This window comes from Hemicordylus capensis, chromosome 2, assembly GCF_027244095.1.
Source record: "Hemicordylus capensis ecotype Gifberg chromosome 2, rHemCap1.1.pri, whole genome shotgun sequence".
In the NCBI taxonomy this organism is placed as follows: domain Eukaryota; kingdom Metazoa; phylum Chordata; class Lepidosauria; order Squamata; family Cordylidae; genus Hemicordylus; species Hemicordylus capensis.
Window position 1 is genome coordinate 116,803,599 of NC_069658.1, and position 14,681 is coordinate 116,818,279.

The 14,681-nt window shown below is 42.4% G+C and overlaps 1 protein-coding gene across 36 annotated transcripts in view; it reads right to left on the minus strand.

The window, feature by feature from the left end:
• Positions 1 to 1,518: 1,518 nt before the first annotated feature.
• Positions 1,519 to 14,681, minus strand: part of MPDZ (multiple PDZ domain crumbs cell polarity complex component) — a 186,390-nt gene continuing 173,227 nt past the window's right edge. For all 36 annotated transcript variants that reach the window (XM_053294949.1, XM_053294946.1, XM_053294944.1 and 33 more), the window contains 3 exons: positions 12,504 to 12,616; positions 11,106 to 11,229; positions 1,519 to 6,807 (listed from right to left, as the gene is read on the minus strand). In XM_053294949.1, the coding sequence (XP_053150924.1) occupies positions 6,661 to 6,807; positions 11,106 to 11,229; positions 12,504 to 12,616 (384 nt within the window). In that variant the 3' untranslated portion in view covers positions 1,519 to 6,660. The remainder of the gene's footprint in view (positions 6,808 to 11,105; positions 11,230 to 12,503; positions 12,617 to 14,681) is intronic.

Sequence of the window (14,681 nt, forward strand, 5' to 3'; positions counted from 1 at the left end):
TTCTTGGTAGAGTACAGGAGGGGTACACCAATGCCTCCTCCCGCGCAGTATGAGATGATGCCTTTCAGCACCTTCCTATATCGCTGCTGCCTGATATAGGTGTTAAACATACCTGTACGGATTCCAACTAACAGTTTCTTGCTCCCTAGGCAAGTTGCTTCCCTGCTGAGCCATTAGGTGGCTGCTTCTAACATAGCATACACATTTTGTTAATCAGGATTTTAACCAAGGTTTAATAAATAGCTGCCATATTCACATGTCACTAAGCGCCAATTCTTATGTTATGACCCCCATATGAAAGGCCACTGAAATTTTTTTTGTGTTAGTAGCGCTATGTGTGGGCCATGATGTTTGAAAGCTGTTCACCATGTGGATTGCCATAGAATCTTCGTGTCAGTGAAGAAATCACTGTGTTTGAACAATCCACCGCCTGTAGCGTTCACACATTGTAGCAAGATCCTTTCCTGTGACTTCTTACAAGGCCAAACCATGCAAGTCAGATGATTGTCTCGTCAACTCCAAGGCCCTTACATTTTAGCAGTCTTTCAAAATCATCTAAATCCATTACTATCTTCCTCAGATTCCTTCAGGATAAAGCTTGAGATATCAGATATAGGACAGATATACAAGCTGACATATTGACCTTATTTGTAGAACATTTCCCCATTGACTGCTCTTGGAAAACATCTCCGAGAAATTTGTTTTGTAAGCACAGGCTCATTACTGCCACTTTTATCCTTCTGCCAGTGGCAGATCTCTGCTTGTGTACAACTCCATCATGAGTAGAATTTGCAAATTCACCTACTCACCATTCGTTTGTCCATCTTTTCCTTACATTTACTAAATTCATAGTGTTGATTCAGCTCTAGGAACCATTATATTAAGATATTTCTTACCCAGCACAAATGTTCAGGATCAGAGTGGCCCTTGTTATCCACGGTTTCAATAACTGTGGTTTCGCATATGGGTCTTAAGAGACCTGGTTTTTATCCGTGGTGTAACAAATATATGAAATTCACCGACCTGTGGTTCCTGAATTACACTTCCGGTGTCTTTTCTGGGCACCATTTTACAACACGGAGCCATTTTGTGGCTCTTTAAAAAAAAGTGAACATTTCCCCATGTTGTCCAATTTCAGGGTTTTAGGGTGCATTGCTGTAGAGAAAAATACTGTGCATTCCTCCTCTTATTTGGCTTTTTTTAAAAAAAGGAACCTAACTCTGGATTCCCATGGGGTAAAGTTCATTTATTCATGTTTTCTGTATTCATGCCTATTAGTGAGAATGGAACCCCTGTGAATATAGAGGGCCTCCTGTATGCACAATTAATAACTGTATTTTCTTCAGCAGCCACTGTTTGCAGTCATGATGAGAAAATATGTGTGAATTGCAAGTGGAGAAGCCCAGCCATTTGAGAAGAGGATGAAACTGAGTTCTGGGTAAACTGAGGTTGATAGTAGTATTGGTATTTCTCCTCCACCCACACCCTAGTGCCACAATACAACCAAGACACTTGAAATTCCATTTGTTCACCACAGGTAGTTTCACATTTATTCAACTAATTCTGCATTTAGACACAAAGGTAGTAATAAAATATCTGTACACTACATCTCTTACAAATATAGAGAATATTTCAAGTGGGTGCAATATTTTAAGATAAGATACTCTAAGAAGTTACTGCATACAAGACAATAACCCAACAGTGATTGCTTCCAGTTATCATACTTTATGGTGACTTTCATCTCTCTAAAACATATAACATCTGAAAGTTATCAATGTTACCAAGAACTTATTTTTATTTATGCTGCACTAAGCTACCGGCTTTCTAAGAATATTTGAAGGAAATTCCTAACTTCATTTTTCTTTCATTCATTTCATTGTGTGGCTCACATTTTTCTTGACTAAGGTTTTTTAAAATCACTCTTCATTAAGCAGCAACCATTACATATAAATAGCAATAACCCCCTGTACATCCTTGAATGTTTTATAAGCACTAGCCAGACTTCATGGAAACAACAGGAAACTAACAGAAGTAACACCTGTGCTCTGAAGATGCATTTAATATCTTTATTTCCCATAACAGTGGTTTAAACAAATGGCTTTTTTGCATGAAGAAAAATCGAAGTTCCTGCAGCAACAAAATAGATTGCTGTGGGCAGAAAGTCCCAAAATTTTACCATTAAATTTTTCAATGGAAATTGTACACATTTGGTTAGATTTTTATTTAACCATAGGAACATAGTAAACTGCCATATACTGAGTCAGACCATTGGTCTATCTAGCTCAGTATTGTCTTCACAGACTGGCAGCGGCTTCTCCAAGGTTGCAGGCAGGAATCTGTCTCAGCCCTATCTTGGAGAAGCCAGGGAGGGAACTTGAAAGCTTCTGCTCTTCCCAGAGTGGCTCCATCCCTGAGGGGAATATCTCACAGTGCTCACCCATCAAGTCTCCCATTCATATGCAACCAGGGCAGACCCTGCTTAGCTATGGGGACAAGTCATGCTTGCTACCACAAGACCAGCTCTCCTCTCCAAGCTGCAATGCCTTATGAAATTCTATGGTAGAGTCAACTGCTTTCCAGCAAGCACTTTTGAGAAAAAAACCCTTTCAAATGAGCAGTGGGGATTTATTTGGAAATACTTTAAGAGAAATTTATTCAGTGATATTCTCAGTCCTGATGAACTGGAGTTCGTGCACCATAGATTTGAAAAATGATTTGAAAAATAATCGATGGTCATTTCTAGGAAAGTTTCTTTCTAGTAACAGTGTCATCACCACATAGTCAGATTTGGTTAATGTGACCAATGTGAATGCATTAATGCTAATGCTAAAAGCTAATGAAGAGCAAGGGCAGTGCTTCCTGAATCATTTACTCTCAGTGATGCCACGCATGTAGCCAAATCGGATTATTGCCAAAGCTGTAGCTGATCAAGGCTGTAAAGAGCTTTGGACTGAATGCCAGGTAGGGAAGACGGAAGGGAGGGGTGCTAATGCCAGGTATTCTCTTTCTACAGCATCCTTACCCCATGAAAAACATTAATTTAAAAAGAGTTCCCTGCAAGATTTCTGACAGGGAAAAATTTCACAGGGGTAGAAAAAGTTTGAAAAATGTGCCACTTGTTATGGGCTCAAGTCAACTAAGTTAAAAAGTTGTGATAGGGACAAAACGGTGGGTAGAGAGGAGATTGAAATGCTGGAGGACTGTTAAGGAAGATCTTGGAGGGTAGAAAGGTCAGAGAAGTGGGTAGAAAATGAGTCACACAATGCATATGCTTCTGCTTTTCCTTCACCATTCTTAGGGTACATCTGCATCAGCAAAAATATATATTTGCACCTTGATTTCCTTCAGTTTTCTAGCACTACTCTTTGGCTTTTCTCACATATGCACTTCCCAGGATTGTGGGCTCTTTGGGTTGGTTTAATCTAAACTGAATATGCAGTGTTAAATGTGATTGAATTCAAAACTGAACAATAAAATAATAATTTAGGAATGGAATAAGGGACATTCCAGGATGTTTGTCTAGAGAAATTGTGGGAAGATTAGTATCTCTCTCTTTTTCATGTTATGCTAACTTTCACGTAAACCTGGAAGTGGAGCTGTGATCAAAACCACTCAGGAGGAGCAGAGTGCACAAGTTATTTGCAATACATTTAGGGGCAATTCATACACGCACACAAAAACAGCAGGCACAGACAGACCTTAGCTCTCTCTCAGTTTAGACGAGCCTCTAACTCATCTAAAGCCTCTAGATGAGCAGCTAAAAACCTCTGGGTTTTTCTGCTTCTAGCCTGGAGCAGCAATTCTTCTCTCTTTGACATTCTACAATTGCATGCAATTTGTGCAGAGGTTCTGTAACTGCTGCCACATTTTTGCAAACATTCCTTGCACTGCAGAATTCAAAGGCTCTTACACAAACTATGAGAAAGCAAGCATCAAACCACTGGTCTGGGAGGGACCTGAGGAGGGAGCATATTACAGCCCTTGCCCTAGGACCCCATCATAACCTGACAGTGCATTATTCAGATGACAAATAAAGCAGGGACAACCAAGATGACATGTTGGAACTGGTGATTCAATGATGGTTCAACAACCGTCAGGCTCAAAAGTAGGGCAGATGCCTTACTATTTATTTTTATTATATTTTTAGATGCCTAAAAAACCCCTGATTCATTTCCAATAAAAGGATCCCAGACAGTAGGGGTAAGAAAAACCTCCACCTGAGGCCTTGGTAAAAGGATCCTAGACAGCATGGGTAAGAAACACTTCTAACAGAACACTGCTAATCCAACTTGACACTATGGGGCTGGGCTGGACTAATTTCATTCAGATTTTCGGTCTCATGGAACCGAAGGAGAACCAAACCCACATGCTTCAGGGGCCAGAGAAACCAAACCAAAGACCAATAAATTATTTCACCTGGGGGAAGAAATCCTTTAGCACTAAACGTAGCAATTATCATCAGGCCTGTCATATCTCTTAGAAGATTGCATCTGTCTAGAGCAGGACTTGACAAATTTTCTTTGGATCTAGGAACCAGCTCAAAAATGTGGGAGCCAAACAAGTATTGGTCAGATTTGCCCCAAAGTCCCTGTGAGCTATCGGAGGGCTTCACACCGGAGGCTATCGGTGAGCTATCGGAGGCTATCGGTGAGCTTCACACACAATTCGGGGTTTCCATTGTGCTTTAGAGTATAGCCCGATTTACATCTGGGGTTAAAAAAACCCCACTTTTTGCGTTGATTTTTGAGTGGAAGTAAAGCCTGTGGTCTGTGCAAGCTCCTGGCTTAGTGATGGACATTGCAGAGAGGGAGGGTACATGGGCTTCTCTTCGTGCCCTTTACAAGTAACATCCATAGAACAGAAACAAGGCTGCCTTGGACAAATACAGATTTTGTTAAGTAACTCTAACTCTGAATATCCTCGTCTAGGTGCCCCTGTTAAATTTCTAGGTGCTATGGATCCCTGGCGCCTGAGATTTGCCAAGTCCTGATTGAGAAAACAGGAGCAAGAGAACTGCAGCAAGATAATGAGAGCTGATCCTCTTTCTGCAACATTGGTGTTTCCTGTGGTCTTTTGGGCTCTCAAGCACATGGATAAGGGCATCATTTATTTGATCTAAAGCATAGAGATGTGTAGAGCCACTCTGATTAATGGGTAGCTAACTGTTCTGGTAAAACAGCCAGTTCTTGAGACTTCCATACAATAGACAAGTCTCTGGCTGATATCCAGAATAAGGAAACACCAGTGCTTTTTATGGTGTGGTGCTGCTGCATTGTAGACTAATGCAGTTCCATTGTGTGTTTGGGGGGAGATTTCTACCCAACTCCCAGTAGGTGCTCGAGGGCTGGACGATCTTCAAGGACCTACATCTGAGTCTGCCTCTTGGAGCAGAGGACATTGGCAATAATCTCACCTCTCACAGATACACAGGCTGCATTAATCCAGAATACAGCACCAGAGCTTCATTGGTGCTTCATTCGTCTGGATAACATCCACTGTTCCTTGACTCTGCATGGAGTTCTAGAACTCTGGTTAGCTTCAGATTTATTGTGGGTGTCTCAAACTTCTATTTGATATGCTGTTGGCTTCTGGGGGGAAAGCGACTACATACTTCTTTACAGAAATTCAGAAATGCCAAATACTGTAAGCCAATTAAAAAATTTATGGGGTAAGGTGCTTTAAATTAGTTATCTTTGCCCTTAAATTTATTTTAGAATAATCCCTTTACTTTATTCCATATAAGTAAACAGATGTCTCTCATTCCAATACACAAAAAGATATATTGCTGTGATGAGGAAAAAGCTACTCTGTACCCTTGATGCTGTATAGTTTTGCTACTACTGCCAGGGATTCCACGGTGAGGGAAAAGAGAAAGTGCTGGGTTTCCCAGAAGCGCTTGCAATTGGCAGGCACTCCTGGCACATATACCTCATCACCTTAACCATGGACATTTTGCTATTAGTTAACATCGATTAGAACCAGGAAGTCCAGTCAAGTCCTATGCTCCTCAAAAATGTACAGCTAATCACAACAGAGGATAACAATGAGGCATCTACATGAAGAATCTAGTGGCCTCTTGCTTGCTTGCTGATGCTCTTCCTGCAAAAATGGCTTCAATGGTCTTTTTCCAGCTCATTAAACTTCTCCCAAACAATAATGATCATAGAAAGTAGTGGCTCTTCAGTGATGAGCATATGCATATTCACAACAGTTCTCAAATTTAGTTGGACTTATTAATGTATGCTTTGAGAACTTTCTCAGTTGCTGGACATCAACATTGGCTCACTGATGTTTTGAAAGTTAAATTTTCAAACTAAAGATTAGACCTTTTCAGAATTTTGGAACAGGAATCCCTCAACAATCACACATCATGTGCCTCTAAACAACCAAAACTTCTTTCTGTTGTGATTTTATCAAGTTCTCCTATACCTAGTGTTCAGTTCAAGTTCACCTACACTAAAGAAACCAGTGTTTGTAAATTGATGGTAAGACATTATTTCTACTGTGTATACAAATAAGATTATTTGTTATTTTCCACCCATGGTGTAAAACAACCTGGCAGCTGCAATAACAGCATAGCTATATACACATTTCCATTATCTTTGCTACACGGAATGTGAACAGAGTAATCATGCTGACCCCAATCCTTGGGTAGATATTTCAAGAGAGAACAGTCAGTGTGACAGTTCCTTTTGTCCTTTTTAGAATAGCCACAGCTTCTTCATGGGTGACCCCTTCCAAGCTTTGTCCATTGACAGCAATGATCTGATCCCCTCTCTTCAGGCGTCCATCTTCTGATGCTGCACCCTGCAATAACATAACCAGATACCAGCTTATGCACAGAGTTTTGGAACCATGCCTGGAATCACTGGCTGACATCCAGACTAATGTTGCGTGCACTGAAAAGGTTTGTCCGTGCAATGAGAAGGGGCAATTTGAATCAATCTCCCTTTCCCTCTACAGAATATGCCTTCCCAAAATATGTCCTTGAGGGCCTCAGGACTCTCGGGGACTTATTTTTAGGGGGCAGAGTGGGCTACAGAGGGACACAATTTTATTTTTTTTTGGTGTGAGCAATGTTAGTCTGGGTGTCAGCCAAGGGGTCCAATTTTGTTAGCGAGCCTTTACACTGAAAGAAAGCTCAGGAGCACATAAACTCTGGGTACACATTAACCTAAGACAAAACAGGGAAGGAACAGAGGGTGAGTTCAATGGGATTCATACCCAGTAAACAGTGCTACGTCTGAAAAGAAACTTTAGCAGCCTAGTAGTTAAAAACTTTCCTGGTCACCGTAAGTGACCAGAAATTATATCCAGAGGATAAAAACATTTTTATATGAGCAAGTGGAAGTAAAAAGCACAGGCATGGCCATCTGACAATCACTTCTATTCCCCTGCCAATGACTTCACAATGCACACTCCCCCCCACACCCCCGCCGCTTTGTGTTTGTGATTTTCCTCCCAGGCTACTGGGGAGTACATATGCATTTGACCCTCTCTGGTTCTGACAGTTAATTCACTGCTTTCAACATAACTGGTACAGATATCTTCATCAGCCCAAACCTTGCTGCTTCTGCTTGAACCTTGTTGCTCTGCTGGTTTCAGGAGGCTCTTGGGTGCTTTTGGAAACAGCAAATGAGTACAAAGCAAATGAGAAGCACAAGGAAAACCTTGCTGGAGTTGCCAAGGGAAATGCAGTGAATGAACTATGCTAAATGGAGGCTGTAACTTGAAGTATAAAATTGACTGGCTGCCACTGGAACAAAATAATGCACAGAAAATTGTCAGTGTAACCCTTAATGCACCTATGTTGAGCTTAGAATAAGCTGGTGGAGAAAGATCTTTCTTTACAATGCATTTTTGAAAAGGTAGAAAGAAAGAGCAAGCATGGTACTGTGGTTAGAGTGGCTCACTAGCTGAAGGTGTACACTCCTATGCAATGCTAACTTAACTGAGAATAAGTCCCACAGTGAACTCTGTGTAACTTACATTTGAATACATGAATTTTCCCTTGCTGTGCTGGTCATAGACCGTAATAAACTTTGAACTGAACGGAATACATGAATAGTACACTATTGCACAGTTAAGGGATTAAATTAATAGGGTGTTAAGTTATTGGGATAAATACAGTCAAATTGTTATTGGGTGTTGAGTTGATGTATTTAATGTTTTAAAATAGTTCTTATTAACAGTCTATTAATAGACTTTTCTTCCTGTTTCCCAAGTCTTTCCACTCCTCTCCCATCTTCCTCAATTATTCTGTTTGAATGTAAAAACTGATATATTAAGGGAATTATGAATTGTTATTGAACTAATTCCATATTTCATATTAAAAGACTGTATGTGACTGTTGCTGGTGTCTATCTTATTTTTCTTTTAGATTGTGAGCCCTTTGGAGACAGGGATCCATCTTATTTATTTGTTATTTCTCTGTGTAAACCACCCTGAGCCATTTTTGGAAGGGTGGTATAGAAATCAAATAAATAATAAATAATAATAATATGTGAAAAGCAAGTGGCACATTAGGACTGGGGGGCTCAATGAGTGATCTTGGGAGGATAAAACCAGGATTTGGCAGAGGAGCAGTGTATGCCACCCTAAGGATATTGTATTTAGTAATTCACACTAATGTTGTGTATGCGAGATTCACTAATTTATAGTAAATACCTTATTGTGAACACCTAACAATGTTGTGTGTTGGTTTGGTGCTGGTCTTCTGGATGTGTAAAACTGTAATGTGCCTGTTTTGCAATTTTATTCTATCTGTAAGCAGGCTAGTAATAATTGTTGCTTAACATTTGTGGGCTTAATTACAAGGTTGAAGGGCAGGTTCCCTACCTGTAACCATAGTTCTTCGAGTGGTCTTCTGTACATCACACTCGGGTTATGCGCCTGCGCAGAGCCAAGTTTTGGAACCTTCCAAAGCTTCACCCCCACAAAAGGAAAAAAGAGTGGGAAGACCCACTCCCCCTGTAGGAACATCCCCAGTCTACCTCAGTCAAGGAGACCGCCGCCTAGCTGAAGAGCTCGGCTGCTGCGGGGAGGTAGGGTGGGAGTGGGAATGCACAGAAGACCACTCGAAGAACTACAGTTACAGGTAGGAAACCTGCCCTTCTTCTTTGTAGTCTCTGTGCATCATACTTGGGATTATAGCAAGCTCGCTTACCTGGCTGGTGGAAGCAGCCTAATGAGAGACCTAGCGAAGCACCGACGTTCAAAAGCAAGCCTGATCTCTGGAGCGGACATCCAGCACATAGTGTCATATGAAGGTAGACTGGTTAGCCCAGGTAGCCGCCCTGCAAATTTCCTCTAACGGGATTCCTCGCCAAAAGGCTTCTGATGACGCTACTGTCCTCGCAAAATGGGTTCAGATAGAGCCCGGCAGTTGCTTCTTAGCAAGCTGGTAGGCTAACTGAACCGTCTCCACTACCCAGGATGGGACCCGTTGTGTCTATATAGGCATGCCCAGGGATGGGCCTGCAAAGCTAACAAAGAGTCTCTCTGTTTTCTTGAAGGGCCTCGTCCGATCCACACAGAAGGCAAGAGCCCACCTAACATCCAAGGAGTGGTAGGTTCTCTCTCTCTCCGAGCCCGGATCGGGGAAGAATACAGGTAGCCTTAGTTTTTGCGCCAAATGAAACTCCGACATTACCTTTGGTAGAAACATTGTGTCTGGCCTCAGCACTACCCTATCTTTGTGAAAGATCAGATAAGGCAAGTCACAACCAAGTGCGCGAAGCTCACTCACCCTTCTGGCAGATGGCTACGAGGAATACAGTCGTAGAGCAGATGGCTACAAGGAATACAGTCTTCAACGACAGGAGCTTTCAACTACAAGTCGCCATAGGTTCAAAAGGAGGTGACATTAACAGCGAGAGAACCAGCAGAAGGTCCCATGTGGGCAATAAACGTAGAGATGCCAGGAACCAATTTAGCAACCCCTTCAATAACTTCTTAACTACCGGGTTAACAAACAGACCCGAATAACTGTGAAAAGAGTCAATGGCAGCCAAATGCACCCTGATTGACGCCTGTGCCTGTCCCGACTCTCTCAGGACTAGAAGGTATTCTAAGACAGTCTGGACTGGGACCTCATCAGGGGCTAGACCAGACTTCGTCGCAAAGTCACAAAACTTCTGCTACTTGGCTGCATAGCCGAGCTGCATAGATGGCTTCCACGTTGCTTCTAGTAACTTACGTACAGAGTCTGAAAAGGAGGGGAACGTCAGATCCTCCAGGCTGTCAGATGGAGGGAGTCTAAGTTTGGATGGATCTTGCAGCCTTCCTCCATTGTCAGCAGCTCGGGGTGTGCCGGCAGGAGTACACAGGTGTGGTTGGCCAATTGCAGGAGGGAGGTGAACCAGGGTTGCCTTGGCCACCAAGGAGCCACCAGAATCGCGTCCGCCTTGTCCCTTCTCAGCTTCTTGAGCACCTTCAGAATCAAGTAGTATGGTGGGAATGTGTATACAAAGCCTCTTCCCCAGTGGCGAAGGAATGCATTGCCGAGAGACTACTGGCCAAGGCCACCCCTGCTGCAATACTGGATGCACTTCTTGTTGGCCTTGGAGGCGAACAGATCCACCAACGGAGTCCCCCAATGACGTAACAGGTCCTTCAACACGCTCCTCTCCAAAGACCACTGGCAGTCGACGAAAGACTGAGGTAAAGTGGGGATCCTACAGGGGGAGTGGGTTTTCCCGCTCTTTTTTCCTTTTGGGGGGGTGAAGCTTTGGAAGGTTCTGGAACTTGGCTCTGCACAGGCGCATAACCCAAGTGTGATGCACAGAGACCATGAAGAAGAACTACAGATTTTTGTTGGGTGGGGGGAGGGGGGATCCAGAAGTAGAGCAGTATCTGAGGCAGCACATTTAATATGGTGCAAAATATATATAACATGGTAGTCAGAGTAGCAGATCACAAGCAAAATGGTTGGTGTGAATGCACCTTCGATCATCATCCATTTTGAATTGGAATCAATCATTTTGGATTTTGGGGGTGCGTGTGATGCAATAATGAAATACAAAAGTTAAACTCTCAGAAGATCATATATTTATATTTAAAATGCCAATACTATTTCGTGCAAGTCATTTGATACTGGCACTTACCTTTGCAAATACTGTCTTAACATAAATGGGTAGATCTCCATGGGGACTTCCATACCCTCCTACAATACTAAAGCCCAAGCCATCAGGTCCTCGATCCAAAGTGATGGTTTTGTACTGAGGAGGCCTGTAACACAAGAAAAAAGCTGTTCCTCTTTTGTGTTCAAAGTCTGACAATTACTTTAAAACCTCTTAATTTTATGATACTAGCATAAAATGAGGGTTGCTAGCTTTAAGCACTGAGGCACACTGGTGCAACATGTAAACTAATACAATTCTACTTGTCATCTTAAAAGAAGTCATGAGTTTGATCAGCTCCTTTCATATGTTCTTGTGGTATCTTAGTCCTCATGTATTCCACTGTTCTTCAGTGCAAGGCCTAGGAGTCAATGGCAGCTCCCATCGACCGTAAGTGCAGCTTCCTAACTGTTTATTAGGCCCATGCAAACCTACGTCGAATAGTCACCTGGCACCATGCAGAGGTGACTATTCCCAGTGCTGCAATTTGCCCAGTGCTTGGAAAGGAGCCCTTTCACATCCCAGTGCCATCTTGGAAAGTGCTCCCGGAACTATTTGGGAAATGTAGTCCATGCTCTCCCAATAGAAAACACTGGGAAGGGCTACATTTACTAGTGCTCCATACACACCTTCAACGATGGCACTGGGATTAAACAGGACTCAATTTTTCCTTAAAGGCCACCCTCCCTAATGATAAAAGCACATCATTGGGCACAGAAATGGCTATCACATTTAATGTGTTTTGTCAAAGTAGTCCCTGCTTGAAAAATAGTGAAGATCACTGATATATTCATTGCATACCCTAAGGCAGGGCAAGAAAAGGTCTTCTGGGATTATATGCCTTCTACGGCTTCAAGATATTGCTGACCTAGGAAGACAAATCTTGGGTCCTGGAACTGCATGTTCACTGTCATGGCAAATCCTTTCAGAGTCCCACCCACATCATGTTGTACATTCTTTTCACAACCAGTACATTCTTTTCACAACCAGGATGGGGCTTGAAACAAGATCCCTCCTACCTTCACTTCACTGACTCTGATACTTTCAATATCTGAAATATGACAGGACTTTCCTGGTGACTGAAGAACCATAATGTAGCTGAGGGCATCCAAATAGCAGCTGCAAAAATGTGGCTCACAGGCTTTAAGTTCAAATTCCATTCATCCCCTCTCCCACTATTCTAAGATGCCCTGCCATATATCTGCAGGTTGTTAGGACTCAAGCTTGTAGTGAGTATTGAACGCAGAACTGTGCAGATTTTAAGTGGCTTCTTATACCCTCTATTCGTTTCCCATTTTGTCTTGTCAGTGTGCACCCACTGACAAGAGCAATCAAATTCAAGCAGATGTGAGTTTAGCTACCAGCTGGGACACAGGCACTCACCCCAAATCATCCTGAAATATGCTGCTTGATGTCAATCCTGCAAATGAAAGACTAGAAGTTGGTGGATCCTGCTGCTGGCTAGTTATGACACTGACATCTCCGCCAGCTACCACCTGTGGGTTAATTTTAAACAAAGGAAATGAGCTCATACAAAGGAACATGCAGCAATGTAGACCTACAAATGTTACACAGAGGTGGTGAGGATTAAGGAGATCAGGAAACTTGTGAGTTGTACTCTTGCTTTTTACTGTGCTTTCTGGAACACCCAAAGTGGTGACCTGTGCAGGTCTCCAGGAGTGGAACAGGTGAATTCCAGATGCATTTGGAGCTTGAGCATGTCACTGGGGAATGGTGTACAAGTCCCCACTTCGAATGCTGCATCAGGATCTGGGTTTTTTATATGTACATACAGGCATACATAATATAGATGTGTGTGTTCCTTATGGAGAAAACAACAGACATTTCATGTCTGGAAGAACTGTAATATGAAATAACAGGTTGTTCTAGTAAGAACTAATCTGCCTACTTTCCTTTCACTATCTCTACAACTTGACTAAATTTGGTTCAAATCATGGTCCACAAGTTAAATCTCTTGCACCTCAAATGTTTATGCTTCCACCATCTTGGATCGGGGTGGGTGACATCATTACAACCTACACCACTGAGGTGTCCCTATGTGTCCCTCACTACAACTGTACCAAATTTGGTCCAAATCGGTTAGACAGTCCTCAGGTTAGTGCATGTGCACTTCAAATGTTCACACGTCTGCCATCTTGGATCAGGGTGGATGACATCATCACAAACTATGGCATTGAGGTTTCCCCATGTGCCCCTAGAGCTGTAACACATTTGGTTCAAATCAGTTAGGCATTCACAAGTTAGCCCAATTGTGCCTCAAAGTGTACACATCCGCCATCTTGAAATGGGGTAGATTGCATCATTATAAACTAGACCATTGAGGTGTTCCTGTGTGTCACTCACTACAACTGTACCTCATTTGGTTTAAATCGGTTACAAAGTCCACAAGTTAGCTTGCTTCTCAAACGTTCATGTATCCACCATCTTGAATAGGGGTGAATAACATCATCATAAACTACACCGTTGAGGTGTCCCTATGTGTCCTTACCAATCAATCAATCAATCATCTTTGTTACGGTCCAAGACCAGCATAGTACATACATTAGGATAGGACAGATTATGAAGCAATAAAACCATATTACATTAAAATTACTATATTAACATTACTATAATTACTATAAAATGCTACTCTGTTGTGAGAAGGACTGTAAAGCTACTACCACAGCTCAGCTTAAATGCAGTAAAATATATTAAAATTGGATAGGAAGAGAACAGAGGTAAAGGTAGGAGTACAAGATTACTACATTTATATTCAAAGTTATATGCATCTGTCTGTGAGGATAAACTGTAAGATATTTAAACTAAAGGATGGGGTGACTAAAATATGTAGGCCAGGATAACTAGCTGAGAGCGAAGCAGGCAAGTAAAAAGGACAGTGGCTAAAATTAGTGCAAGATTAATACATGGTTATGGACTGGCAATCAGGGCCCGGTGGATCTTGTATGCTGCTGCACAGAACCTGGCAGTGTTATACGCTAGGGCCCGATCTTAATCCAAAAGCAGCATCCTGGTGTAAGATTGACTAGGGATAAGATCCAATCCTGGGGTAAGATTGACAGATTAACCCCTGCTAACTTTGTGAGCCCTTTGGGGACAGGGATCCATCTTATTTATTCTTTCTCTGTGTAAACCGCCCTGACCCATTTTTGAAAGGGCGGCATAGAAATAGAATGAATGAATGAATGAATGAATGAATGAATGAATGAATAAACAGGGTGGCCAGGGTACTTGAAGAGCAGTGGAAGTATAAGTTTGTCACGACCGTTCTTATAAAAGGGGCAGGAGAGGAGTACATGCTCTGTGGTTTCTACCTCCCCAATGTCACAGGCGCAAAGTATTTCCGTGATGGTATTTGTATTTGCCTTCCAGCACTGTGGAGGGAAGGACATGACAGCGCGCAAGGGAGAAAGCCCTTCTGTGGCTTGGGATTTCCCAAGTACGCAGCAGGGGAGAAGGTGAATCTAAGTCTTTCTGAGGACAAGAAGAAGCCTAGTGCCCTGCCAAAGTCAGCCTGGCACTCAGTGTCCAAAATCCTCTGTT